The sequence below is a fragment of the Meles meles genome, chromosome 8 (genome assembly GCF_922984935.1).
Source record: "Meles meles chromosome 8, mMelMel3.1 paternal haplotype, whole genome shotgun sequence".
NCBI classification, from domain to species: Eukaryota; Metazoa; Chordata; class Mammalia; order Carnivora; family Mustelidae; genus Meles; species Meles meles.
This window is the reverse complement of record NC_060073.1, coordinates 103,206,842-103,234,427: the sequence shown is the minus strand read 5'-3', so window position 1 is coordinate 103,234,427 and position 27,586 is coordinate 103,206,842. Positions and strand designations below refer to the sequence as shown.

Below are 27,586 nucleotides of genomic sequence, written 5' to 3'. Positions count from 1 at the left end.
GTGTCTGGTTCGTCTTTGTTTTTGTTTGTTTTAGGTTCATCTTTGTTGAATGAAACTAAATGAGATGGTAAGCTTTGTGAGGGCACACATTTTATGAATAAATGAATGGGCAGATAGGTTTAATGGGAACCACTTGATAAAGTGTGAAAAAAGAGATAGTGGAGAAAACTAAGCATACTTGTTGTCTCTGCATTTTTATGAAACAAATGATAAAGACATTTCTTTTTTTTTTTTTTTGATAAAGACATTTCTGGTCTCAGATTATCTTGTAAAGGAAATCGGCAGCTAAGTGAAGAAAGCAGGCTGGAATGAAGTGTCACCTGGCTGAAGGACCCTAACCGTGACATTGTCGAGCCTTTGCCAAAATGTTTAATTTACGTTCTGTTTTCAAATATTTGGTAGCAGAATATTGGCAGGTAGCTTTTACAGTATAGTTTTTCTGACCTTCTCCGATGGGTTAGTTGTATGTAAATGGGTCTGTGTCAGATGGCTGAAAATAATTTTAAACCACCCAGGAGTGTTTCCCTCTTCTCCATTATTTTTATGCTATGAAAACTCGTCCTTTAATACTTAGGCTCATCCTAAATTAATGCATATTTTGAAGGATTACGATTTTTTTTTTTAGAACTGTGTATCTGTTCCCAGCCATCCACCATTGCCGTTCTGTGAATCCTGCATGGCAGGCTTCCGGCTGCAAGCGGGAGAGGGGACCAGGAGGCCTACAGCACCCAGAGCGTCCCTGGCCTCCCAGAGCCCTATGGTTCCAGAGTCACAAGGGTTCTGGTTTAGTTTTGGTGATTTGTATGAAATGTTAAGTTAACTTTATTATTATTTATTATTTTATTTTATCTATTTTATTTAATTTTATTATTAACTTTATTAACACATTTAACCTGGCTAGCAAAGGAAGGGACGCTGTGGGCCTGAAGGGTATTCTTTCAAGCCTTCTGTACACGTCCGACTGGACTTTTGCTTTGCCTCGGTTAAGGCCGTGGAAAACCCAAGAGAACACTGTGCTCTAGCTCTGTTGTCTCACCCCATCCTCTCATTTTAGCTTAGTTTATTCTGACATTTCATTCTTTCTTTTTCTTTCCTGTGCTGGTTTTTTTTTTTTTTTTTAAGATTTTATTTATTTATTTGACAGATCACAAGTAGGCAGAGAGGCAGGCAGAGAGAGAGAGAGAAAGGAGGAAGCAGGCTCCCTGCTGAGCAGAGAGCCCGATGCGGGACTCCATCCTAGGACCCTGAGATCATGACCTGAGCCGAAGGCAGAGGCTTTAACCCATTGAGCCACCCAGGTGCCCCTTTCCTATGCTGTTTTATAAAACTATTCTTCCTTTCGGCCACCCTTTTATTTCTCTTCGCTTCCTCACTCCCCAACTTTTTTTAAATTAATATTATACATTTCACACGGTCCAATTTTGGAATTTTTTTCACAGTTGATAATAATGAGAAATAAAAAGTCATGTGACAAATTATTAGGTCATTTCCAGATATATCACTTAAAATTTTTATATTTCAGAGAGATAATATATGAAAGCAAAAGAATGTGTGTGTTTGCAGTGAGTTCAGGTGGTTCAAATGGGTGAACTTATTCCTTTTTTTTTTTTTTTTTTTTTTTTTGGGTGAACTTATTCCTTAAAGCAAATTTCCTTCCCACCCTTAGTCTTCCTTTCTTCTCTCTGGTGTCAACCATAGGTACTAATTTTACTAATTTCTATTTTATCCTATCCATTTATAAGCAGATCAATCTATTTTTTGTAAGCTTTTTTTTTTTTTTTTTTTTTTTTTTTTTTTTTTATTTATTTATTTGACAGAGATCACAAGTAGGCAGAGAGGCAGGCAGAGAGAGAGAGGGAGAAGCAGGCTCCCCGCCGAGCAGAGCCCGACGCGGGGCTCGATCCCAGGACCCCGAGATCATGACCCGAGCCGAAGGCAGAGGCCCAACCCACTGAGCCACCCAGGCTTAAAATGTATAGTTTGAGAGTCTATAGGGTGTTTTTTGTTTATTTGTTTTTTAAGTTGTGAGTGAGACCAGTAGTCTTCACACTTTATGAAGTATGGTACTCTACCATAAAGTTTTTTGGTGAAGTAATAATGATCTTGCATACCAGCATAAAGCTCTATCCTGTGTACCTTCCAGTGTTAGTGATCAGAAATACTCTGTTTTCAGTTGTGTTTAGTTTCATACTGATTTTGACCTGACCCTTTGATTAGGAACATAAAGTACAAATGGAGTTTCAGGTGACTGGATATTCTGTTCTGATACTAATCTGCTTGGCGAAAATGTACCGAGCAGCTTATCCTTCGATTTGCACTTCATCCTGATTTTCTCCAAGCATTTTTATAGTTAGGATTTGAGGCACAAAGCAGTTGAAATTTTCACAGGCATACTCCAGGACTTGGTAATGGAACCAAGCAACATCACCCAAGATTCCTGGCTCTTGGCTTTCAGAACCAGTTCAGAATACTTTTAGAAACGCATTAAAACTCTGCCAGCTGTAGAGGTAGTCAGATGTAATGCGACACCTGTTCTTTCCAGAAAGTCATAGATTACCCCCCCATTCCCCCCAAAAAACTTTTAAAAGGCTCCAGTTAAAGATCTTTTTCCATCCTGTATTTCCTCATTTTTCGGTCTATTTGGTTTTCAGTTTTCCTTTCCCACCTACTGTTCCTCCCAAAACTGCCCCAACAGAATTTTACATAGATTTATGTTACTGATCCATTTTGCAGTCTTAATGTCCTAATTCAAAACTCATGTATTAACGTGTACACTATCTACATTCTTGGAAAGCTATTCTAGTAGACTATCCTGGAAAATGACCAGGGAAGGGACCTGGCATTTCTTTTAAGTCTTTAGGAAAAAAAGAAGATATAAACAAACAAACAAACAAAACAAAGCCCAGGCTATTTGGAAGAGTTGTTAAAGCACAAGGCCACGAAGAACAACTTGTTAAGTTCCTGTGATTGCTGGCTTACTAGCACTTATTTTAATTTGAGTGTATCTCTGATGTTGCCATTTCTTGGTTTGGCTGTATTTAAGTTGTGTATAAGATTTTTGCCCTTGAATTGGTTGCAGTGGTTCTAAAGCCTCTGTTTAAAGATGCTGTTTAAACTCAGGGAGTATTATTCTGACAGTGACAGTTCAGCACCCTTCCCACTCACTTTTTATTCTTTTGAACTGCTAATTGTATAGAAGGTGGCAGTGTAACTTCTTTGACGTTTGTTGAACGTATCTACAAATTCTCTTGGCATTCTGCTTGAGACAGGTCCTTGATGGGAACCGTGCTGTCTGTCATTAGCGGCCTAGGTCCTGCTCTGTGTTGTCTGCTCTTGGTGATAAGTTCACGTTGTAAAACAACCGTCCACCTGAAGGCTTCCGGAGCCTTCGATGAATGCACAGTTCAGTTCTGACACAATCAGTGCCGGCATAGAGGACAGCGGCAGACATTTATCACTCTGTGTGGACAGAAAGAACACAGGTTCTGTCTTTAAGCTTACAAATGAGGAGACTGACCGAGGGCAGCCATGGATTTTCAAGATAACTTGTGATATCACTATTATGAAATGTACTTAGTGGTCTAAACCTTGGTAAATGAAACTTCCGTTCAGTAGGTGGACATGTGCTTAGTTGTATCTACTCTGTGTTCTAGGCATTTGTGAATTGGTTTCACAGAGGACAGTGGACATGGGCCTGGGGGTAATCCAGGGAATGAGCCAAGTTTAGAGACCACTTTTTCTTTTTTCACGGTTTATTTATTTATGAGAAGGGGGAAGGAGAGGAGGGGCAGATGGAGAGGGAGAGAGAGAATCCCAAGCAGACTCCACACTCAGTGTGGAGCTCGACGTGGGGCTCCATCTCACGACACTGAGATCATGACCTAAACCGAAGCCAAGAATCTGATGTTCAGCCAACTGCACCACTCAAGCAACCCTAAAACCACTTCTATATTCATGAGGTTTTGTTTTTTTTTTTGTTTTTTTCCAAATTCTTATTACAAACCTGGGAGAAAAATTTTAGCCCATCCATAGGAGTGAAAATTAGAGAGGTTACATAACCAGCTTGTATTCTACCCAGCTAGTAAATGACAGAGCCTGAGTCTCCTACGTTCCCGTGCTTTCTACCATGCTACAACCTCCTGTAATATATAGTTAGTAACATCTGTATGTTTTAGAGTTTTGCAACAGCCCTGGAATCCCAAACTGCATTTGGATATTTTAAAGCTCTATGACAACCCTGAAATCCAAGTAGTAGAGATATTTATATCTTACTTTTCAGACGAAGACATGGGAGTCCTAGAGAAATAGTGTCTGCCCAATGACACCACACTATAGAGCTGAGTGGCGAATTCTCTGCTCTTTCTACTCAGCACGTGGGGCTAGGATCACTTGTCAGCAGACGTTTGTTGAGTTCTGTGCCGTGCACTGTGCCAGATGCTGTGAGCTCCTACTGGGGAAAGGAAATGACACACCTCCCTCCCCTTTGTAATGTGGTCGTGGAGTTAGGACGGTCCCATGAGAAAACTGCCTGATGCTCAGTATCATTAAACTGTCTAAGCCAAAGTAAACCAGTGTGACACAGTGAAGTAAATGTGTCACTTCCAAGGGTAAACAGTACGCAGCATTGTCTGGCTGGTATCGAACAGCCTTCTGAGAAGTTTTTAATGCTCATAACCACGGTTGCTTCTAGGACCATATACCAGTAGTCATTTTCAGCCTCTTCAGTTCCACTTGCTGCTTCTCTGTTAGCTGTGTTTAGCCCTCTTCTGTTTTAAGAGGGAAAATCTGGACAGTTGCCCCCGATTCCCTACTCCTTCCTGTTGCTGCCTTATTTATCAGCCCATTTCATCCTCCCCTGCTTGTCTGCTGCCCTTCTAATAAAAACTTCTCAACATATGACTGTACACTTTCCTCTGGTTATTCCTTTTCTTTTCTTTCACGACTCTGCTTCCTCTGCCTGTTCCTTAAACATCAGTGTCCCGGAGAGTTCTGTTGTCCTGCCATTCTTACTGGTAATATTTCCTATATCCTGCTGATGTCAAAATCTTCCCCTCCAGCTCACGTTTCTGACCCAACTGCAGACTGTTCCCTTGGACAGTCCACAAATGCCTCGGGCTGAATGTGCTGTGTACAGTGGGATTCATCATTTTCTTCTGCACAACTCAGTCTCTTCATATTTTCTTTATACTTAATGGTATCATTAGTCACCTAGCCCACCTGTACTAGAAATCTGAGGGTCTGTCTTTACCTTCTCCTCAGCCCCCATAATTCCCAAAAAGCTTGCTTTCTAAATTGACCTTGAATCTGCCACTGCTTTCTCTTTGTACTACCACTGTATCACCTCAGGCCCTCATCGTCCCTCTCCTGTTTTGTTTTGGGTGTTCTTTTTTTTAAACGTTTTATAGTATTGCACTTTATTTTTTATTGAAGTGTAACTAACATACAATGTTATGTTAGTTTCAGATATATAGCAATCCTGTATATCACTCAATACTCACCATGGTAAGTGTAGTCAGCATGCAGTATTACACACATACAACGTTATTACCATATTATTACATACATACAACACACATACCATGTTATTACCATATTATTACATACATACAACACACATACAACGTTATTACCGTATTACTGTATTCCCTGTGCTGTACTTTTTATCTCCATGACTTTTTTATAACTGGAAGTCTGTATGTCTTAATCCTTTTTATCTATTTTGCCCATCTCCCCACTTGTCTCCCATCTGTCAACTATGTTTTTCTTTGTATTTAAAAGGCTGGTTTTTGGGGCGGCTGGGTGGCTCAGTCGGTTAAGCATCTGCCTTTGGCTCAGGTCATGATCCCAGGGTCCTGAGACTGAGCCTCACGTTGGGCTCTCTGCTCAGTGGGAGCCTACTTCTCCCTCTCCCTGCCCCTTCTTGTATTCTCTCTCTGTCAAATAAATAAATAAAATCTTAAAAAAAAATAAAAGTCTGGTTTTGGGGTGCCTGGTTGGCTCAGTCTATTAGGCATTCAACTCTTGATTTCTGCTCAGGTCATGAGATCAGGCCCCACACTGAGCTCCATGCTCAGTGGAGAGCCTGCTTGGGATTCTCTCCTTCTCCTGCCCCTCCTCCCCCTCTCAAATAAATACATAAGTAAAATCTCGAAAAAAGTTTTTTTGTTTTGTTTTTTAAATTCGGTAAAGAAGTGAAATCCGATGGTATTTGTTTTTCTCTGTCTTCTTTCATTTAGCATAATGCCCTCTAGGTCCATCAGTTTTGTCCCAAATAGCAAGATCTCGTTCTTTTTTATGGCTGAGTAATATTCCTGTGTGTGTGTGTGTGTGTGTGTGTGTGTGTGTGTGTGTACACACAACACATCTTCTGTATCCATTCATCTGTTGATGAATGAAGCTTGGGTTGCTTCCTTACCTTGACTGTAGTAAGTATTGCTGCATTAAATGTAGGGGTGTATATACCTTTTCAAATCACTGTTTTCATTTTCTTTGGGTGATTGTTCACTGGAGAAAATACTGGATTATATGGTTTCTCTATTTTCAATTTTTGGAGGAACCTCAATATAGTTTTCTGCAGTGGCTGTACCAATTTACATTCCCACCAACAGTGCATGAGGATTCCATTTACTCCACATCCTCTCCCAACGCTTATTTCTTGTCTTTTTGATACTAGCCAATTTGACTGATGTGAGGTGGTGTCTTATTGTGGTTTTGATTTGCGTTTCCCTGATGATTAGTGATATTGAGCATCTTTTCATGGGCCTGCTAGCCACCTGTAGTCTTCTTTGGAAGAGAGTCTTCAGATCCTCTGCCTAATTTTTAATCAGATCATTTTTTTGTTTGTTTTTAGTGTTGAGTTGTATAAGTTCTTTACATATTCTAGACACTAACCCCTTATTGGATATATCACTTGCAAATGTCTTTTCCATCTAGTAGGTTGTTTTTGTTTTATTGATAGTTTCCTTTGTTGTGCAAAAGCTTTTTATTTTGATGGAGTCCCAGTAGTTTATTTTTCTTTATTTTCCTTGCCTGAGGTCTCCTATGTTTCTGTAGTATCCTTCTAGCTCTTTTCCCTACCTTCAGTCTGTATTCCTTCATATTCATCAGCCATTCGATTGTCAGAATGAGTTTCCCAAAAAATTTGGTGGTCATATTCCCTTCCTTAAAACCTGTTAATTTTTTCTTCTTTTCTACAGAATAAAGTTCAGCTTCTTTTTAAAAAATTCTTTTTAAAAAATACTAACATACAGTATCATTGTTTGCCTACGGATGGGACTGGAGGAGATTATGCTCCGTGAAATAAGTCAAGCAGAGAAAAGTCAGTTATATGGTTTCACTTATTTGTGGAACATAAGGAATAGCATGAAAGTTCAGCTTCTTAATATAGCACACATGACCTGCTGTGAGGTTCCTGTTTAGTTACTCCTGATGCTGTTTTCTGTTAGACCATGTACATTTGCATTGTTAAATACCTTTTTTCATGATATCCCTTCTTAGAGTACTCTTTATTCTCCTTGGTTTTTCTGATTGTTTTAGTAAAAAGCTTGTCATCTGATAGTTGGAACTATAGTAGTCTATTGCCTATATTTTGATTCATATTTAATATAGATCATAGGCCAGCCCCTCCAGGAAAGGGGTTGGCAGACTGTCAGAAATTAGCATGTTTTAATTACCTGTTTTAACCTGTGTGTGCGTACTGAGATGATGCTGGAGTTACTGTATGCTTGGACCTGTAGCTGCAGCTAGATGGTGAAGAGTCTACCCAAACTCAAAATCAAAAGAAAAGACATTCTGTATTAGTCAGGATTGGGTCCGTTCATAAGTAACTGAAAAATGGAACAGTGGCGTAAATAAAACAGAGGGTTATATATCTTCCACTAAAATTTCCAGAGATACACAACCACTATGGCAGCTCAGCTCCATGAAGTCCTCAGGACTTAAGTTCCTATCAGCTCTTTGTTCCATCATCCTTGGGGTATGTTCCATGGGCCCATAGTGCAAAGTGGTATTTGTTTCCTAGGCAACAGAATTGACCCAGAGACAAAGGAGGAGGCAAAGGGTACGTTGTGGGTATCTTTTAAGTAGGATTCCCCAAAGCTGCCATAGACTGTTTCTATCTCAACTAGAACTTAGTCATATACTCATCCCTAAGTACTATGTGCACAGTGAAAAAGGCTTTCACTAAGGTGCCTGGGTGGCTCAGTCGGTTATGTGTCTGACTCTTGATCTCAGCTCAGGTCTTAATCTCAGGGTTGTAAGTACAAGCCCTCCATTGGGCTCTATGCTGGGTTGGCGCCTACTTAAAAAAAAATTCTTTTACTATGTAAGAAGGGAAGAATAGATTTTGAGGACTAAATATCAAAGGATTCATACAAACTCTTTAGTTTGATGTTGAGTCTCCACCTTTCTTTTTCCTCTTAAGACATAAACCCTAGGTACCAGCGAAAAGTCTTCCTGTTACCCTTGACTGGAAATGATTTTCTCCTCATCTACATCTTGTGGCACTGTTAATCTGTACTGCAATTATCATATGCTGGACTGCATTGCTGCCATTTGTCTGCATATATAGCTCCCCTAAATTGTAAGGTCTTAGCACAGTGTAAATTCCTGAGGGCAGTGACCATGTCTTATATGTCTGCAGTGCCTGGGCTAGTGCCTTATAAATAATTGGTTTGCAGTAAAAATTTCATATATGGCAAATAAATAACTTTGACAATTTCTTGGTTTCTTGTAGAATTTTAGGAAAGGAAGATGGATCAACCTAGTGGAAGGAGTTTTATGCAAGTATTATGTGAAAAATATAGTCCTGAAAATTTCCCTTACCGTCGTGGTCCTGGTATGGGAGTCCATGTCCCAGCCACACCTCAGGGCTCTCCTATGAAAGGTAAGAAAGACGTGACCTCAAACATTTATGTACTGTGAGCTTAGTACTTAGGACTTCAAACCAGAATATTGTCTTGTTTCCAGATGATTTCCTTTATTTCAGAATTAGAATTGCATAGCCTTTCTCCCTTGATATGACTTCAGTTTTTTAAAAAACTCAAAATGATTTCTTTTCCTCCTGATTGGTCATAAGGCATCTTAGTTGCACTTATATGGCGTGAACAATATTGAGTGGTAATGTTTCAAACAGGTATTCTGTCAAGGAACTTGGAGGATAAAAGACAGCACAAGACTGGCCTGTGTCCTCCAGTGACCTTACAGCCTAGCTAGATTACAAGATATTCACATTTACAAGTATATAAGGCAGTTTATGTTGACCCAAATAATTGGCATAGTGACTGGGGAAAAAATTTAGGAGAGAATTAGTATGATCAAGAAAAGATTCAACACTATGAGACTTGAACTAACCCGAATATAGAACTTGGTTAGAGGAGAGATCAAAACATTCTAGGAGAAGGGTTATGCTGTGAGAGAAATCTACAACATGGGGAAATGTGTAAGGTGTGTCTGTCACTTACGTCTTAACCTCGTTTGTATTTCATAGTTTCTGGAAGTAGTTCTTTGTGAGTGTGGGAGATCAGGATGTAACTGTTTTAGTTCTTATGTTCCTCAATACATGGTCTTATCACTCTATATGAACTGGAGTGGCAGAAAGAGGTAGATTTCTTACTTGGTCATTTTTTTTCAGGATCCATTCCCATTCTGAGAAATTTGATACTGAAATGTACTGAGTTAAAAAAATTACATAATTTGAGGCCTCCATGAATAAAATATTCCCTCTGTGAGTCCTTGTTTTATACCGTATAGGGAAAAAGTGGTTGAATTCTCATGTCTGTCCTTTTTACAAGGACAAGTGTGGTTTTATTGACTCATGGATTTTTGAACCAGGAAATAGTTTGACTACTCCAGTTTCACCAAATTCATTAAATAGTTTAAGATTCTGCAACGGTTTCTCTCACTCTAATTATGTATTTTTAAAAGTCTGATTTTCATAAGGGACATTCTATGTGGATATGAAATAGAAATGATTGATGGACAAGAAAGAGAGCACAGATTTTTAAATGGATCCATTAAGCAAGGAAGATTTCTTTAATGATACGAATTTGAAGAACAGAAGTGGTTTCATAGTAACCATCTAATGGTTTGAGATAATTTTCAAGGGCAGCACTGGGCAGAAATACATATCAGACCAAAAAAAAAGAAAAAGGAGTTATCCAGAATGATACTTTTGAACTAAATTTTAAAAAGGAAAGAATTGAGGCCAATTAGAAGACAGTGGGAGTCCAGATAAATCACATGTTCTAGTGTTCAGATGCTGAGATGACAGCAAGGATGATAGCTATATTTTTGGTAGTTGAGATCAGCCATCCTGCCAGGGGTAAAGACTACAAGATGTTTTTGGTGGTACTGGTCCAGTACTTTTAATCTCCTCCTGGGCCATATTTGGCTGTTTCCCCTTAGAATTCAGTACCTTTGGACCCCATCATATTCTGGGTTTTTTTCCAGGTCCTCGTGTCATTTCACATTATTTGATTTTGATTCGTGGGGGCTGAATGTATGTAGACAAGAATTAGACTGATTTAAAAAGTGTTGTGTTACCCTGTGATTCAGATCGCCTCAACCTCCCAAGTGTGCTGGTGTTGAACAGCTGTGGAATAACATGTGCAGGAGATGAAAAAGAAATTGCTGCCTTCTGTGCTCATGTGTCGGAACTAGATCTTTCTGACAACAAACTGGAAGACTGGCATGAGGTAAAGTTTTTATATTGCTGCATTTTGGCAACTTCTGCTGAATTTTGGTTCTCACTTGAGATTCTTGTCTGTGTCTGAAGATAAATAACTGACTGCTTCAGCTGTTGTATGATGATTTTTCAGTGAAGGTTGTTATTGCTAATTTGTTTTTCTTCTGGAGCTTTCTTCCAGGCATCAAGAGGTTAATAAGACCACAGAGGTTTGGACTGCTAACAATGCATTGGGTTTTTTACTGTTTCACTAGTTTACACATCCTGTGTTCATTCTGTACCACTACGTCAGTATTTAGTGCTCTAAATTGCCACAAAATTTGCTTGAGCTCGAAACTCGGATTACAAAAATATTTGGTTTTGGTACTGAAATTTACTCCAAATATTTTAGAACTTTTCCTTATTATATTCAGTCTCTTAGGTGATTTGAAATAACTGATGTCTTTTGACCTCAGAGTAAGTCACACCAAGTACACAAAGAAAGTATTACAACATTCTTTCTTACTATTATATATAATATTGCCTACTTGATGATAACATTACCTTGTGGAAGCTATGCTCAAGAATCAGGGAAAAATAGTTCTTTCTCCTTGATACATTCTCCTGCCTTAATTTAGGATCTTCTCTCTTGAGAAAGCGTCCTAGTGGATTTTCCTGCCTCTGGTTTTATTCTGCTTCCCATAAGCTATCTTCTATAGTGTGACCAGACTCCTTTTAATCAATGAAATAAGATTATGACACTCTTACTTAAAGTCCTGTAGTTGCTTTTCACTGCCTGGAAACTAAGGCCTGAACTCTCTAAATGTAGCCTTCCACCATATGGCCCTTGGCTACTTTCAGAGCTTTATCTCCATCGTTAGCCATATGCTTTTTCCTGCAGCTCATGATAAACTCTTGACATGAAAAGCTTCCTTGCTTTTATTCATTCTGAATCTACTGCTCTTTTTTCTTGTCTACCCAACCTCTTCCTCTGTATCTTTCAAGACTTGGCCCACTACCTATATCACGATGCTGTGATAAACGCAGTCACTTATCACAATGTAGTCCAATCTCTTGCTTGCTTGACAGTTTTCCTACTAGACTGTGAGCTTATTCAAAGTAGAAATTTTTGTCTTTATTACCATCAGCACCCAGAGTGTCGTACTAGGTACCCAAATGTTTGTTGATTGCATTAGTGAATAAATTACTGTATTTTAGGGATTGATCAAGACCACTTGCTCCAACTTTTCCTATGATCTTAAGAAACTCACTTAATCCTTTAGTGCTTAAGTGCTCATCCCTAAGACAGGGCTGCAGATAAAATTAATCACTGAGGTGCTTTGTAGGTATTAAATGCTATACAAATTGTAAGAGCTTTTTTAAGAAAAATCTGCATGTAACCCAGTCTTCAGCTTTTCTTACATTTATCTCTTTCATAGTCTAGTTTAATCTGATAACTGTGCTTCTGGTTATATTTCCTATTTTTATTGAGATGTTTACTAAATCCTTTGAGATGCATGTTGTTTGATTGTTAAGTGACTTGTTAATATACGCAGATTTACTGGGCTATTCCAAGAAATAATCTCTGTACACATGTTTATTAATTCATTTACTTAAACAACTAGTATAATTTAGTGTTCCACAAATTACAGTCTGTGCCTTCTTGGTCCTTTGAGATGCTCAAGTGATGTGCGTGCTCTGTCCACACTGCATGGATGCCCGATGCACCGCCTTGTTCATCCTCCTCCTCCCTGATTCCCTCCATAGCCTGCTGCTGAACATCTGGTGAGGGTTTTTAATCTGGACGAGCAACAAGTCAGACCACATTTTCCTCTGAATCTTTTCACCTCCTGTGTTTGCGGGCTGATTCCCTTAAACGTGCTTCTTTGGGTGTGTAAGATTTCAGAGAGGCTTTGTGCTTTGCGCTCTGACCACGTGCATAAACTAGGCGTTTGTGCACTGCCCACGGTTTAATAGCAATACAGCTGCGGCCTCAGAAGAGCAAGCTCTGTCAGTGTGGGCAGAACACAAAGTTCACACGAGGGATTTCAGCCTTTTCTCTGCTTGGTGTAGACTAAGGTCTACACTATGTATTTTCCGGGCCACATGGACATTAAGGGACAAAGGGTCCTATGTTCCGTTGTGATCAGTTTGTATCTTCTTACATGTGCTCTACAGTCTATTTCCAGGCAGTTTTCAAATAAGTCTTCGCTGCCGGTTCAGGCTTCTGTTTTCCAATTAATTTTTGTTTTCATCATTCCTTTATTTTTTGTCCTTTGCTTTAGCTGTAGTTGATCCCAATCTTCTAGAATATCTATCAGAGCACAGAGAGGTGGGAGAAGTGCTGACAGCAGAAGCATATTGATTTTTAGGATTGATGAAACTCTTTGCCAGGCTCCCAATGCCTCATCAGTCAGTTATAAGACATTACATTTCGGCCCCATTGCAACCTGTATACCTGATTACCAAAAAGATAATTGGTCCCTGGCCATTAAGTAAGTTTAGTTTGGCCTGTATTTGAGATAGCAATGTGGGACAAAATAACATAGTTTATTCTTTTAGTGTTTTGAATGGTCACTAATGTTATAAGTACTTCTTTTGTAGTTTGAACTACTCACTGCTGGATGTCTAGAGATAAAGATAAAAACGTGTGAGAGCTGTAATACTGTGGGGGAAGGCGAAGCTTTGTCTCCATCCTTCTAAAATTGGGCATCCACGTGTGAAAACAGATGCATTTTTTAGCTTTTGACTTGAAGTTTAGCTAAGTACATTTTCGTCTCACCTTTCCCAAGGCATCTCCTTTTTCCTCCCTTCCTTATCGAAACCATTTTATAAAAGAAATTAAACCAAGTAGTTGAGAGCAGGGAGGAATCAGCCCCTCAGGTGAGACAGAGAATAGCTTGGGTATAAGTTACAGATTGTTATCTTATAATCCTTTCCCCATTTTTCTTAAAACTTTAGTTTCTTCATTTTTGGAAGCCAGAGTAGAGGGTCCTCTACTCTGAATTTGAAGAACAGAAGTGGTTGAGATAGTTTTAGAGAATTGTAGAGACCTAGAAGGTCATGTAAGTTCATATCCGTGTTTCTGCACACAAACATCACAGGTTTGAACTGCAAGGGTTTGTTTGCATGCAGACTTCTCACAGGACAGTGCTATAAATAAAATTCTTCTTCCTTATGGTGTTCTTAATAGTATTTTCTCTAGGTGGGTGGGGATAGGCTAAATGGGTGTTGGGAATTAAGGAGGGCACTTGCGATGAGCACGGGGCGTTGTATGTAAGTGATGAATCACTGGATTCTACTCCTGAAACCAATATTACACTATATATTAGCAAACTAGAATTTAAATTAAAACTTGAAACATAAAAAAAAAAGAAAAAGAAAAGGTTAAGTAAAACAGAGGATCTCTCTCTCTCTCTCTCTTTTTTTTTTTTTAAGATGGAGAAAGAGAGAGAGGGTGAGGAGGGACAGAGGGAGAGACAGAGAATCCCAAGCAGGCTCCAGACCCAGCACAGGGCCCAACACAGAGCTCAGTCCCACGACCCTGAGATCATAACCTGAGCCAACATCAAGGGTCAGACGCTTAACTGACTGAGCCACCCAGGTGCCCCCAAAGAGTCTCTTTTATGTAAAATTCTAAAATATCTAGAAATGTAAGTGTATATGGTGGAATATGCATACATTTTTTTTTCTGGGAAGAATCACAAGAAAAATTTCAATTCTGTTCGAATTTTATAACTGAACATTTTGTTATTGTTTTGATGTTAGTAAGGATAGTGGGCTGTTGAATTTCGGGTGTTTTTTCGTTTTCTTTATATTTCTCTATATGAAAACAAAATAAAACACATGTTACTAAAACAAAAAAACCAGAACAAAAATTTTCTGTAACTCACTTTATTGTAAGAATACAGTCTATAATACACACAACATACAAATATGTTTATCAACTGTTTACATTTTCTGTAAGGCTTCCTATCCACAGTAGGCCGTTAATAGTTAAGTTTTGGAGGAGTCAAAATTTACATGAAGATTTTCAACTTTGTGGGATGTTGGGCGCCCCCTCCCCCCACAACCTCTGCATTGTTCAAGGGTCAACTGTATCACTATAACTAGAAGTCTTTTCTTTTTGATTTTTAGAATTTAAAAAAGGTAAGTTGGTGTACTGCCCAAGAAACTTACTGAATGTTTGTTTTACTGAATCTTTGCTGTTAGGACATTTTTGTAAGTAAATTTACCTGTGAAATTAATATACTTTCTAAAATCTTATCATTAATGTAAGGTTACCCCCAAATCCTTTTTAACTTTAGCCTTTTAAATAATGTATTTATTAATTTTCTAACGTACATTATTTTTTTGAATTATTTGTTTTGAATTATTTGTTTTTTGAATTATTTGTTTGAATTTTTAGACTATAGTCCAGTTATAATTTTTTTTAGAATATTCGAAAGCTAATGAGTCATTATTCTAAATCTTTATTATCATGGGACAGCAGTGTAGATGCAGAATATGAAGAAGATTATATCTCATGATTTCTGGCAGAATTCCTTCAAAAACCTTTAAACTATTTGGAGATATTTTTTCTTTTTATTATAAAAATAAAATATGAGGAATGATGGTTAGTAAGAGGTTTATGTTTTATTTTTATTTAACGGGGGTTATATGATAATTGTTATTCTTATATTCTTGGAGTGCAGTTCCTCTTCATCTTCTTTTTCTCTTGAAGCCAGGCGGGCCATCATACCCTATATAGGAGAACTTTCAAGCATATTCAGGCAGTAGAGCGCAGGACCCATCCCATGTGTGGACTGTTTCGCTGTGTCGTAGCCACAGACTAAATTCCAAACGCTGGCCGTACATCACACAAATGCTTAGCGCCATTTGATCACAAAAGGGATCAGGCAAGAGAACATGCACAGACTGGCATAAATTACTTACATTTAAACTGAAGCCTACTGTGTTTTTCTCTAAAAAATAGCTCATTTCTTCATTTGCAAAATGAAGATTAAAATGGTCCCACTTCACAAGGTTAGCGTATGGCAGAGCTGACCTAGTGTGAGGACCGTGCCCTCTGACTGACTTCTCTGAATCTTCTTGGAATTAGTCCACTTTGCGGTGATGGTGGAGCTCCTGGCCTGTGTAGTTGACACAAAGCTGCGATGAAGTGCATGTCACTCTTTCTTTCTACCTGTAGTTTTCAATGCTGGCTGCCTTTTTGGCGTAACCTATGGAGCTCGGACAAGAAACAGTCCAGGTCCCAACCATGAAGCTTAGCTCACCTTTGAAGCTCCTGATTTAGTAGTTTATGGTAGAGCCTGGGGATTTGTGCATTTTTCAAATTGTACCAGTGATTTGATTTGATTTGATTTTTTTACAGATTATATTTATTTGAGAGAGAGAGAGCGAGCACAAGTAGGGGTGGGAGGAGAGGCAGAGGGAGAAGCAGGCTCTCTGCTGAGCAGGGAGCCAGATGCAGGGCTTGATCCCAGAACCCGAAGATCCTGACCCGAGATGAAGGCAGCCACTCAACCCACTGAGCCACCCAGGCACCCTATACCAATGATTTTAAATAGGACATATTTAAATAAAAGTAAATACAATATAACATACAGCCAGGGTTGACATGTTGGTTCATACTATAGTTATGTCAGTAATAATTACATTTACTGAATGATTTTGTGCCATTAATTTATTCAGCAAACATTAAGCACCCCTATGCAGTAGTGAACTAGGTAAGTACTCTCCCTGCTTTCATGGAGTTTACATCCTGGGGGGGAATAGGTAAGGAAGTAAGTTTCTAGAAGGTATGCCAATCACCATGTTAAGTGCTTTACACATGACACATGTATCTCATTTAATCTGATCCATAGTCCTGAGAAACAGGTGGGTCCTGTTTTCTCTGTGTTACAGATGAGGACCCTGAGACCTGGGAATGTGAAATAACCCATCAGACCACACAGCTAGGAAGTGTTGGAACCTGGTTTGAACCCAGGTTTTTGACTGTGAAACAAATCCTAGCTATTCTGTTGTACTCCTTTTCTCATAAAGTTGAGTTACCACATTGATGCTTTACCCATTTACTGAGCTTCTCATATTTACTACATACTTATTTAAGCTAGTTCTTAATTTTTTCTTTCTGGAGTATATTTATAATTTACTAGTGGTGGTATGCTGGAAGAATAATGGCTCTGATTTTTAAATCCTAGATTTGGCTTTTGTGACGCTGAGACCTTAGTCAAATTATTTAACATTTCCAAGCCTCAGTTTCTTCATTTTTTAATGGGAAAATAGTTATCTTGCAAGTTGCTTTGAGAATTAAATGAAATAAGCTATATCAAAGAGACTGGTACTATGCAGAGCAAATAGGTCAGTAATGCTAATTTCATTTTTTAGAAAAAAAAATCTTGTTAAATTGATGATCATGTTTTCTCTTTTCTTATGTAGTCGTGGACACTTTTTGGTTTTTGACTATATATATTTTGGACTTTGGTCATCTTTGAACCAAGTTGAAACTGTTTCCAAGTGATCGTAGCTATATAGTCAATTTTGAACACTTGAGCTGTTACCATGTGTTCTTCAATAAACCTTTAATTAGTCTTAACGTACTGAGGACAAAAGGGAGGAGAAATTCAGAGAGAATTACATGACCCTGTCTCAGCTCTTTAGAAACTTGCAGCCTAAAATGTCCTCTAAACTGTCTTTTCTCCATTTATCAAAGAGAACGTCATATAGAACAGAATCAAAAACCTTGCCCAAGACAACATGGAAGGGCTCTCTTTTGTAACATTAATTTTCAATTTTGTCACTATTCATGGAAAGATTAGATTATTTGCTGAGATTTGTTGAAATTACTTTTGCCCCTCTGTAGGTACCATCAGTAACATAGGACTCCCTGATATGAAGGGGCCCTTTCCTGGACACCCACTCACTTAAGCTTTGTGAGCGCGATTGCTATTTAAAAACTCTGATTACTGCCTGATACGCATTTCTTTTTTTCTCTCTAGGTCAGTAAAATTGTGTCAAATGTTCCCCAGTTGGAGTTTCTAAACCTGAGTTCCAACCCTCTGAATTTGTCGGTTTTAGAAAGAACATGTGCTGGGTCCTTCTCTGGGGTTCGCAAACTTGTCCTCAACAACAGCAAAGCTTCTTGGGAGACAGTCCACACGATACTGCAGGAGTTACCAGAGTAAGCCCGGAGGGCATGATGGAGAGGGGGCGATGTCGCCATCTTTGTTAGCACATAGAATTACTGCAGGTCTCCTGTCTCAGAAACACTAGAACAGCAGGGTGGTTGGAGAATGAGGTCAGAAGAATGAAGTAATTAGAACAAGGGTGTGAGGGTCATTTAGTAGCATTTTCGTTGCAATACTTGTTCAGTGTTGAATAGCACCAAAACATAGGATCTGTCATCCTTTGGCTAGAAAATATCCCTGAGAAGCACTTATCATTTCTACATCAACCCACCCTTTCTCCATTTTAAATCTTCTGATTACCTGATTTCGGAATTTTGCCGCAGTGCTTTTCTTAGGGAGGGAAAAAAAAATCATAGTATCTATAAAATGTATTAACACTTAGATGATTAAGTGTCTTGCTGGCCTGATGGGAAAATGAAACTCTTTTTAGTAATAAAAATAAGAAATTATGTTTTTGTCAGTTTAGAAATACTTTTCTTAGATTTGTTTGTATCTAGCTTTGAGTATGCACGTAAGTGTTCAAAGAAAGTAGTTTAAAGAAACATATGGAACCATAGTTTATTTGTCTAACTATGGAAATGATCAAGGCCTTTTGAACCTCATCTCTCCCCATTTGTTCCATCCGAGTTTCTCACTATCTATAAGATTGGTTTCTTCACCACATGCAGCATCTAGCATGGCGTAGAATGAGCTTTTATTTTATTTTATTTTTTTTTCCCTTTTTATTTATTTTTTCAGCGTAACAGTATTCATTCTTTTTGCACAACACCCAGTGCTCCATGCAAAACGTGCCCTCCCCATCACCCACCACCTGTTCCCCCAACCTCCCACCCCTGACCCTTCAAAACCCTCAGGTTGTTTTTCAGAGTCCATAGTCTCTTATGGTTCGCCTCCCCTCCCCAATGTCCATAGCCCGCTCCCCCTCTCCCAATCCCACCTCCCCCCAGCAACCCCCAGTTTGTTTTGTGAGATTAAGAGTCATTTATGGTTTGTCTCCCTCCCAATCCCATCTTGTTGAGCTTTTAAATCCCAGTTCCACTTACTGACCATATGACCTTCGAGAAGGTCATTGACCTCACTAAGCTCTGTTTTCCTTGTCTTTAAAATTGACATAAATGTATCTAACTTGCAGAAATAGCAGTACAGTCTAGGAAGCACTCGGAGCAAGGCCTGCCTCAGGTTAGGAATTCAGTAAATGAGAGTTATTATTTTATTTCTAAACATTCTGTTCATGCTGTTTGTGGGATTTACCTCTATGTCCTTGCAACTTACACAAGTCTACCCTTCCTTCCAGGCCATGCATTCTTTCCTGATTATTCTAACTGCAATTTCAATTCCACTCCTATAGGAACTGCTTTTGTACTTGGGAGTTAGCACTGCTTTATTCAGCACTTAGTTATTTAAGCACAAAATTAATTTAGTCCTGGGTTATATCGTTCTCTGCTGTTTTACGTGTTTTAGGTTTTGTCTTCCCCCCATATGTAAGCTTTAGGAAGACATCTTTACATTTTTTCCATAATCCCTACCGGAGTCCCCCACATGTAGGCACTTACTTACCGAACGAATGAAAGTAGCTGCAAAGTAGAAACTTAACTGCTTTAAACAATGAAATATTTCCCTTTTTTCTCTGCAGTTTGGAGGAGCTCTTCCTGTGCCTTAATGACTATGAAACAGTGTCTTGTCCTTCTATTCGCTGTCATTCTCTTAAGCTACTACATATAACAGACAATAACCTCCAAGACTGGACTGAAATTCGAAAGCTAGGAGTTATGTTTCCTTCACTGGATACTCTCGTCCTGGCTAACAATCATTTGAATGCTATTGAGGAGCCTGATGATTCACTGGCCAGGTTGTTCCCTAATCTGCGGTCCATCAGCCTCCACAAGTCAGGTGAGGTACAGGCTTGTTCTCATTCCACATGCAAATTGATCTGAGCTTATGCATGATGTAAATGAAAGCCCATTTCTTTCTGTCGTGGCTCTGCCCTCCTATAGGATACATTTCTAAGAGTGGCATGTGGATGCCTATTGATTAGCTAAATTCAAGGCATTCGTTTTCCTAAATGCTCGGATACATAGCAAGTGGCCGAGCCTCCTATTAGCTGTTTATAGTTTATCTATTAAAGATAGTTTATATATTTATATATATATATATAGTTTATTAAAGAGGTCCTGCTGTGAAAGGAGTGAGATGAAATTGATGAATTGGACAGTAAAAGGCAGAGTAAGAGGAGTATGAAGAATTACAAACTAGACTATTTTGTCTACTTTAGGTTAAGGAATTTCAACCTTACTCTACCTTGTAAATGCTTACTTTTCTTTTCTAGTATTTATATATGATCAATTGGCGGTTTGCTGCCATCCAGTTCTGTGTCTCACAGGAATGCATATTTTTAGCCTATTTTTTAAATTTAATAAACTTCATTTTTTGAGAACAGTTTTAAATTCACAGCAGAACTGATCAGGATGTGCAGCATTCCCACATCCTCCCTGCTCTCACACATGCACAGCCATCCCAATATCAGCATGCCAGCACCAAAGTGATACATCTCCTATAATCGAGCCTACGTTGTCCCATCTCCCAAAGTCCACGGTTTACATGGGGGTTCACTCCTGGTGTGGTACATTCTGTGGGTTTGTACAAACGTTTAATGACAATGTCTCCCCTTTCTGGTATCATTCATAGTAGTTTCACTGTCCTAACAACCTTCTGTGTTCTGCCTGTTTGTCTCCCCGTACCCCACAATCCCTGGCAACCAGTGATCCTTCTCCTGGCTCCATAGTTTTGCCTTTCCCAAAATGTCATATAGCTGGAATCATACAGCATATAGCCTTTTCAGATTAGCTTCTTTCGCTTAAGAATATGCATGTAAGTTTCCTCTGTGTCTTTTCATGGCTTGATAGCTCATTTCTTTAGGACTGAGTGATGTCCCATTGTCTGGGTGCACCCCAGTTTATTTATCCGCTCACAAACTGAAGGACATCTTGGTTGCTTCAGAGTTTTGGCATTTATTAATGATGCTGCTGTAAACCTCAGTGTGCAGGGTTTTGTGTGGACATAAGTTTTCAGTTCACTTGGGTAAATGCCAAGGAGTGCAATTGCTAGATCATATGGTAAGAATATGTTTAGTTTTATAAGATACTGCCAACTGTCTTCCAAAGTGGCTGCACCGTTTTGCATTCCCACCAGCAATGAATGAGAGTTTCTGTTGTTTCACGCCTTCAGCGGCATGTGGTGCTGTGAGTGTTCTGGATATGGGCCATTCTAATAGGTGTGTAGTAGAACCTTGTTTTAATTTGCAGTTCACTAATGACATATGACATTGAGCGTCTTTCCACATGCTTACTTCCCGTCTGTATGTCTTCTTTGGTGAGATGTCGGTTCAGATCTTTTGCTCATTTTTTTAATTTGGGTGGTTCATTTTCTTATTGTTAGGTTTAAAAGTTCTTTGCATATTTTGGATAACTATCCTTTATCAGGTATGTCTTTAGCAAATATATTCTCCCAGTCTGTGGCTTTTCTTCTCGTTCTCTTGACATTGTCTTTCAGCCCATTTCTTAAAATAACTTCATAACTAAAAATAACTCTAATCTATAATTGAAAAAAAAACATGCACAGTTTAATTTGCCATAGAAGTCATAAGGGTAAGAATTAGGTTTTAAAAACTAGCGTTTTGTATAAAGAAGCTGCTGACTGTGCAACTTGACACCCGTTACGTTAACTCTGTCCTTCCTCCTAGGTGGAAATACGGCTCTGAAGGGAAGAGAGTGGTGGTGGCTGGGGATAGTTACACACCGGAACCCTCGTGTATTGCTCCTCTGCTTTTGCCCTTGCTGCAGGTGGCTAGAAATAGGAAGGGACTGCATTCTCTGAAATAGATTTAACATGGTATAAAATCAACCATCTTCATTATTATGGGCATATTTTTCCTAGCAGTGCCAAGTATCGACTTGGATGACATATTTGCTCACAGCCATAGGAAAAAAAAAATTTTTTTTCTTTTTTTGCATAGAACAGTTTTTTGTTTTGTTTTGTTTTGTTTTTGCATAAAACAGTTTTAATTTGTTGCATGTTCTTCTTGCCCAGTGGTTCAGGTTCTCTGTTTTTTGTTTGTTTGTTTTACTTTTAAAATCTGTTTTCCCTGTCCCCAAAATGAGGACTGTATGTAAGAAAGATACTATTTAGTTTCCGGTTCTACTTACTTTGCCCCGTTTGAGAATTTGTTAGGTAAAGATTTGAGTCTGACAGTATCAACTCTGATCAGTAGTTCCGTTCTGTGAGTCTATATTTGACGACAGAGTTGACCACATCACGTTTTCATATAAGCACGGTATATATCTTACCTATTGAAACCACCAGAGACCCTCTTTAGAAGGGTGGAAAATCAGTATATTAGTGGGGTGTTGAGGTGTTGGAGAATAAAGTTCCCTCCTTGACCACTGGCTTCACAGGGAGAGGAGAGGCTATAGGGAAGTTTTTGTGGTATTTAATTATATTCTGTTCTTTCCTTGGATGAAGAAGATTTTCAGGATGTCCAACTACAACGTTTATAAGGATTTTAATATTTCAGAAATCAATTGAAGTAATTTTTTTCTATGTTAATCTCCTTATTTGTGTGCTTTTCTGGATTTACTTAAACAATATATTTCTCAAATTAGGTTTGCAGTCCTGGGAAGACATTGACAAACTAAATTCATTCCCCAAACTTGAAGAAGTGAGATTGTTAGGAATTCCTCTTCTGCAGCCATATACCACCGAGGAGCGGAGGAAACTGGTAATAGCCAGGTCTGTTGTCCTGATTACTCTCCTTTCTTCTCTTGGGCCTTATTTCATTAGAGGGATAGTGCACTAATGGAGGGGAGTGCGCTGTAAGTTTATCTGTCTCTTGAATAGATAGTGCTGGAAGGAGCTGCTTCTGTAGCTTGAAGTCCAGAAGAAAAGGAACACAATATGGTGAGAAAGATGTGAAGGGTAGTTGGCCTGCCAAGACCACTGAAACATTCCCTCACAGATATATTCTGCTTTCATACCTTTTAATACTTAGAATATTCGAAGTCCTGCTTTTCGATCATGAAGAAAAATTAGGTATAATAGGGAAAGAGTTCTGTTTCAGTTGCCTTTACTTTCTGTATTCACGTAGTGGTCATTTAAAGTGTAAATACCTAAAAATTGGGCTGTTTTATTAACGTGAAACTTAAGAGAGCAGCATCTGTATTTTCTTCTTGACTATAGATTGGCTCAAACATGACTACCACACCGTTATGTTCTTCCTCTGACTCCCCTGCCTTTCGTGTCTCTGACTCTGTCTCCCCAAGACCACTGAAATGAGTTTTGATTTCTGTATGAGCCTTTAGCAACACTAAGATTGTGGCTGAGTTGTAAAGAAAAACAAACTTTCATTTGTTTTCTTTGTGTACTATGTGTAGTAGTTTTGAAAGGGGCTTTACAGTTCCCTAAGGAAGAGTGGGTCTTCAAACAGGTTGTTGATCTTCCTGCCCAGCTAACGCCTAGCAGATCCGTACTGCTTTCCGGTTGTGGATATGCGCAGTAATATCTCACTGAAGAAATACATTTAGGCATACTTTTCTTCTAAAAAGAGTAAGGCTCGTAGTAGACCTTATGCTTTATTTCCTTTACATAATTCTTTTGTAAAGATAATAAATTAATTCCTAAACAGTAGAGCCCCTTTGTCCTGACTACTCCACGTGTAGACTTGCGCTGTCCACTACGGTGCCATTAGCCCTGGATGACTTCTGAGCACTTGAATTATGGTTAGTCTGAACTGAAGGGTGCTTTAAATGTAAAATATACACTGAACTTGAATACTTTATGTGAAAAAAGAATGTAAAGTGTCCTATTAGTTATTTTTTAGTATTGATTACATGTTGCAATGATTAAGTCCTCAATCTATTAGATTAAATAACATAATTAGTAAAACTAATATCACCTGTTTTATTTTTATTTTTTGAAATATGGCTATTAAAGAACTTAAAGTGATATCTATGGCTTGCATTATATTTAAGTTGGACAGTGCTGGCTAGAATCTCATTTTGAAAGGCAAGGTATATTTATAAAAGGTCAGTGTCCCATCTAAAAATGAAACTTTGGATATTTTTGGTTCTTTTATCCTATACCACTTTTGTTCATGTAAGTAGTTGTACACAAGCAGAGTTACATCAAACGTGTCCTCTCAAGAGAGTAAGATGGGGCCTCAAACCAATGATCTTATTTCTAAAGCTAAATGTTCTCGCTGTCTTAAAATGCCTTCATTTTGATTTTACTTACAGATTGCCATCAGTTTCCAAACTTAATGGCAGTGTTGTTACCGAGGGTGAGCGAGAAGATTCTGAGAGATTTTTTATCCGTTACTATGTGGATGTCCCAGAGGAAGAAGTGCCATTCAGGTAAAAACCCCTCATCAGTTTAACAACATTTGAGCAAGTATCGAGACAATTTAAGAACTCTTGTTTTAGAGCAAATCTAATAATCTGTTACTGGACCCTCTTAGAGGACTTTGGTGATAGGTTAAAAAAAAAAAAAAGGAAGAAACACAAAGCAAACCCATTTTATCTCATTTTCCACAGTGTATTTCTTCTAGCCTTGCACTTGTATTAAGAATGGTTGGGTAAGTATTTGACTACTTCCGCTCATACTCCATATCATTGATTCCTGTTCGACCCTCTTCTCCAGGGACACATCTTTACCTACCCCAAAGCTGGTCTCTTCCTTCACATTGATCTGCTTTCAGGATATACTAAGTTCTGCAGTTTGGAAGATTTGGCAAATAGGCATTAGGTTTAGAGAATATGAGGAAAGGACTAGAAAACAGACTCTTGAGGAAATACTAAAGGAATTAGGATGGTTGAGTATGAAGGGAAATGTTGAAGGCTCAATTTGTAATTACCTTTAAGTATATGAAGAGTTAATATAAGTGGTTTGAGGAGGAACTGCCTTTTTTTAATTGTCATTTATTTTTTTATTTGAGTATAGCTGGCACACAATGTCACATTAGTTTCATGTGTACAACAGTGATTCAACAAATTTCTGTGTTGTGCTGTGTTCTCCACAAGTATAGTTACCATCTGTTACCACACAACACTACTAGAGTACCATTCATTATATTCCCTGTGCTGTACCTTTAATTCATGCCAGCACTGGAAGCCTGTGTCTCCCACTCCCCTTCACCCATTTTGCCCATCGCCCAGCCCCCTTCTCCCTGGCAGCTGCCGGGTCTTGTATTTGTAGGACTGATTCTGCTTTTTACTTGTTTGTTTTGGTTTTTAAATTCCAGGTATAAGTGAAATTGTATGGCATTTGTCTTTATCTTATTTATCTCACGTAGTATAATATCCTCTGGGTCTATCCATGTTGGCACAAATGGCAGGGTCTCATCCATGTTGGCACAAATGGCAGGGTCTCATCCTTTTTTATGGCTGAGTAATATTCCACTGTGTGTATATGTGTGTGTGTATGTGTGTGTGTCTTTGTGTCTGTGTGTGCCACATCTTCTCTATCCATTCATCTGTTGGTAGATACTTGAGTTGCTTTCGTATCTTGTCTGTTGTAAATAATGCTTCAGTAAACATCGGGGTGCATATATTTTTTCAAATGAATGTTTGTGTATTCTTAGGTAAATACCCAAAAGTGGAATAGCTGGATTATATGGTAGTTCTGTTCTTCATTTTTTGAGCAATCTCCACACTGTTTTCCACAGTGACTGCACCAATTTGCATTCCCACTAACAGTGCATGATGGTTGTGAAGGAGCTACATTTAATAATCCAGAAATGTGAAAGGAAAGGTATGGTATAGGTAAATACACAAGAAATAAGATACCCCCAAAGACTGGTTTCTAGGTTTTAGTAACTAGAACCACTTACCAAAAATGTTGTATGCTTTCCTTAAGAATTTTAACAAATAGTATGAAGTCATATAAGACAAATAGGATGCAAATTAGGAGGGTATGTGAGTCAAATCAGTTGGTGCTTCTGGTTACAAATTTCTCCAATTCTAATTCATTCTTACTAAACATATCTAATTTCCCCCCAGACTTTTGCATTATTTATAGGCTTTGAGGGGGTTAACCTCTGTAAGGTTGAACCAGTACTATATAAAAAGATTTTGTGGTTTTGTTAGTAGTATTTTAAAGCCCAAACATTTAAAAAATATTAGACAAATTAAGTAAGAATTTTAAAGATTGCTCTTTAAAGTTAGCTAAGAACAACCAAGTAGGGAGAATTAAATATTACTATGCCTTTTAATACAACCTAGAAATATTAGGTTAAGCAGCATGAATTTTGTTTGTTTTGCTTTATTTTGGTAAAAAAATAGTCTAATATCTATAGTTTCATTTGATTTCACCTAACCTATTAGTGGGAGAAGTAACTATCTGGGCTTTGACCATAAGTCCATCATTATAGTTTATTTAATTTCATCTGCTACAGGGAGTTATGTGTGTGTGTGTGTGTGTGTGTGTGTGTATAGGTAATACGTCATTTTCTGTCCTGATGGCATAATTATCCTAAAATGCATATAGGCCTTCTTAAATGCAGGTCACAGAAATCATCTTCAGGTACAGGAGGAATGTGTTAGGCAAATACTGAGAAACTACAAGAACTGTTAGGCAAGCTGAAACCAGATGTAGACAGGAACTGGTGGCAGCAAAGATAGCCAAGGTTTCACCTTGTAGTTGGCCTCATGTGTCTCGGCTGGCACTGTCCTCCCTAGACACCACAATGCCAGACCTTCACCAGTGGACCTTGCGGCTGTGCCACAGGCTGAGCTGAAAATAATCTCTCACTGACCTTTGCCTCATTCCCCAATGGTCAGAAATCTGTGTCTAACCAATTGATCGGCTGTGTTTAGGGTGTGTGCTCACATTTGTCTTCAGAGAGATAGGAAGAGGGATTATCTGTCACTTTGGCTTCTGCGGTGAGAGGTAGAATCTTCCCCTGATCTTGGGACATTTCCCCAAATAGGAACAATTCCGCAAGAAAGCATCTCTTGTAGCCTGCCATTTTGACTACCCAGCATCTGTGCATATACTTTCCCCACAGTTGCATATATAAAACGATTATTCTCACCTGTCCTAATGTAGTCCTTTTACAAATGAAAACACACTTCTTTCTCCATGAAATGAGATAACCTATGTATTCTGATCCTAAGGACTCTGACCAATTAGCTACTGTAAAAGATTCAAGCTATTTCAATTGCTACTCTAGCCTTGCTGCCTGTTTATGTAATTATGCCTACTTGACCACTCACTAGTGGTTAAATGTCACTGCCTAGTCTCTTCCAGTCTTCCTGAAATTGAAATGAGCAAACTGATTTCAGTACCTTCCTGGCCTATAAAATATTTTCCAAAGACGTGAGTGTTCTACTTACTAATTTATTTTTCAAGACCTTGGAAAAGGAAGTGTCTTCTGGGTCCTTTTAGGGTTCGTGGATGGAGAATGGGTGAGAGGTCATGGGTTACAATAAGTTCCATGATTCATGTGTCCTGAAGTGTTTTATTTCCTCCTTCTACATCATCCCCCAAATTCATGGCATCTCAGCTTCCTTTAGCGTAGACCACCATGAGTCCAATTTCTAATCCTCCAACTAGATGAAAATGTAGAACCGTGCTCAGGCACTGAAGCTAGCGTTTTGAACTCAGAATCTCTGGTAAGGTAACTGTGTTAACAGCCTCAGCGAGATCTGAACTTGCTTCTTCCTTGGTCAGCACGCTCTGAATC

At 38.7% G+C, this 27,586-nt stretch overlaps 1 protein-coding gene across 2 annotated transcripts in view; it reads left to right on the top strand.

The window, feature by feature from the left end:
- The window catches only part of TBCEL (tubulin folding cofactor E like), a 76,112-nt gene that overhangs the window by 15,323 nt on the left and 33,203 nt on the right, over positions 1-27,586 (top strand). For both annotated transcript variants that reach the window (XM_046017065.1, XM_046017064.1), the window contains 6 exons: positions 8,735-8,884; positions 10,555-10,694; positions 17,665-17,846; positions 19,487-19,743; positions 22,512-22,638; positions 24,141-24,257. In XM_046017065.1, coding sequence (XP_045873021.1) covers positions 8,752-8,884; positions 10,555-10,694; positions 17,665-17,846; positions 19,487-19,743; positions 22,512-22,638; positions 24,141-24,257 — 956 coding nt within the window. In that variant the 5' untranslated portion in view covers positions 8,735-8,751. The remainder of the gene's footprint in view (positions 1-8,734; positions 8,885-10,554; positions 10,695-17,664; positions 17,847-19,486; positions 19,744-22,511; positions 22,639-24,140; positions 24,258-27,586) is intronic.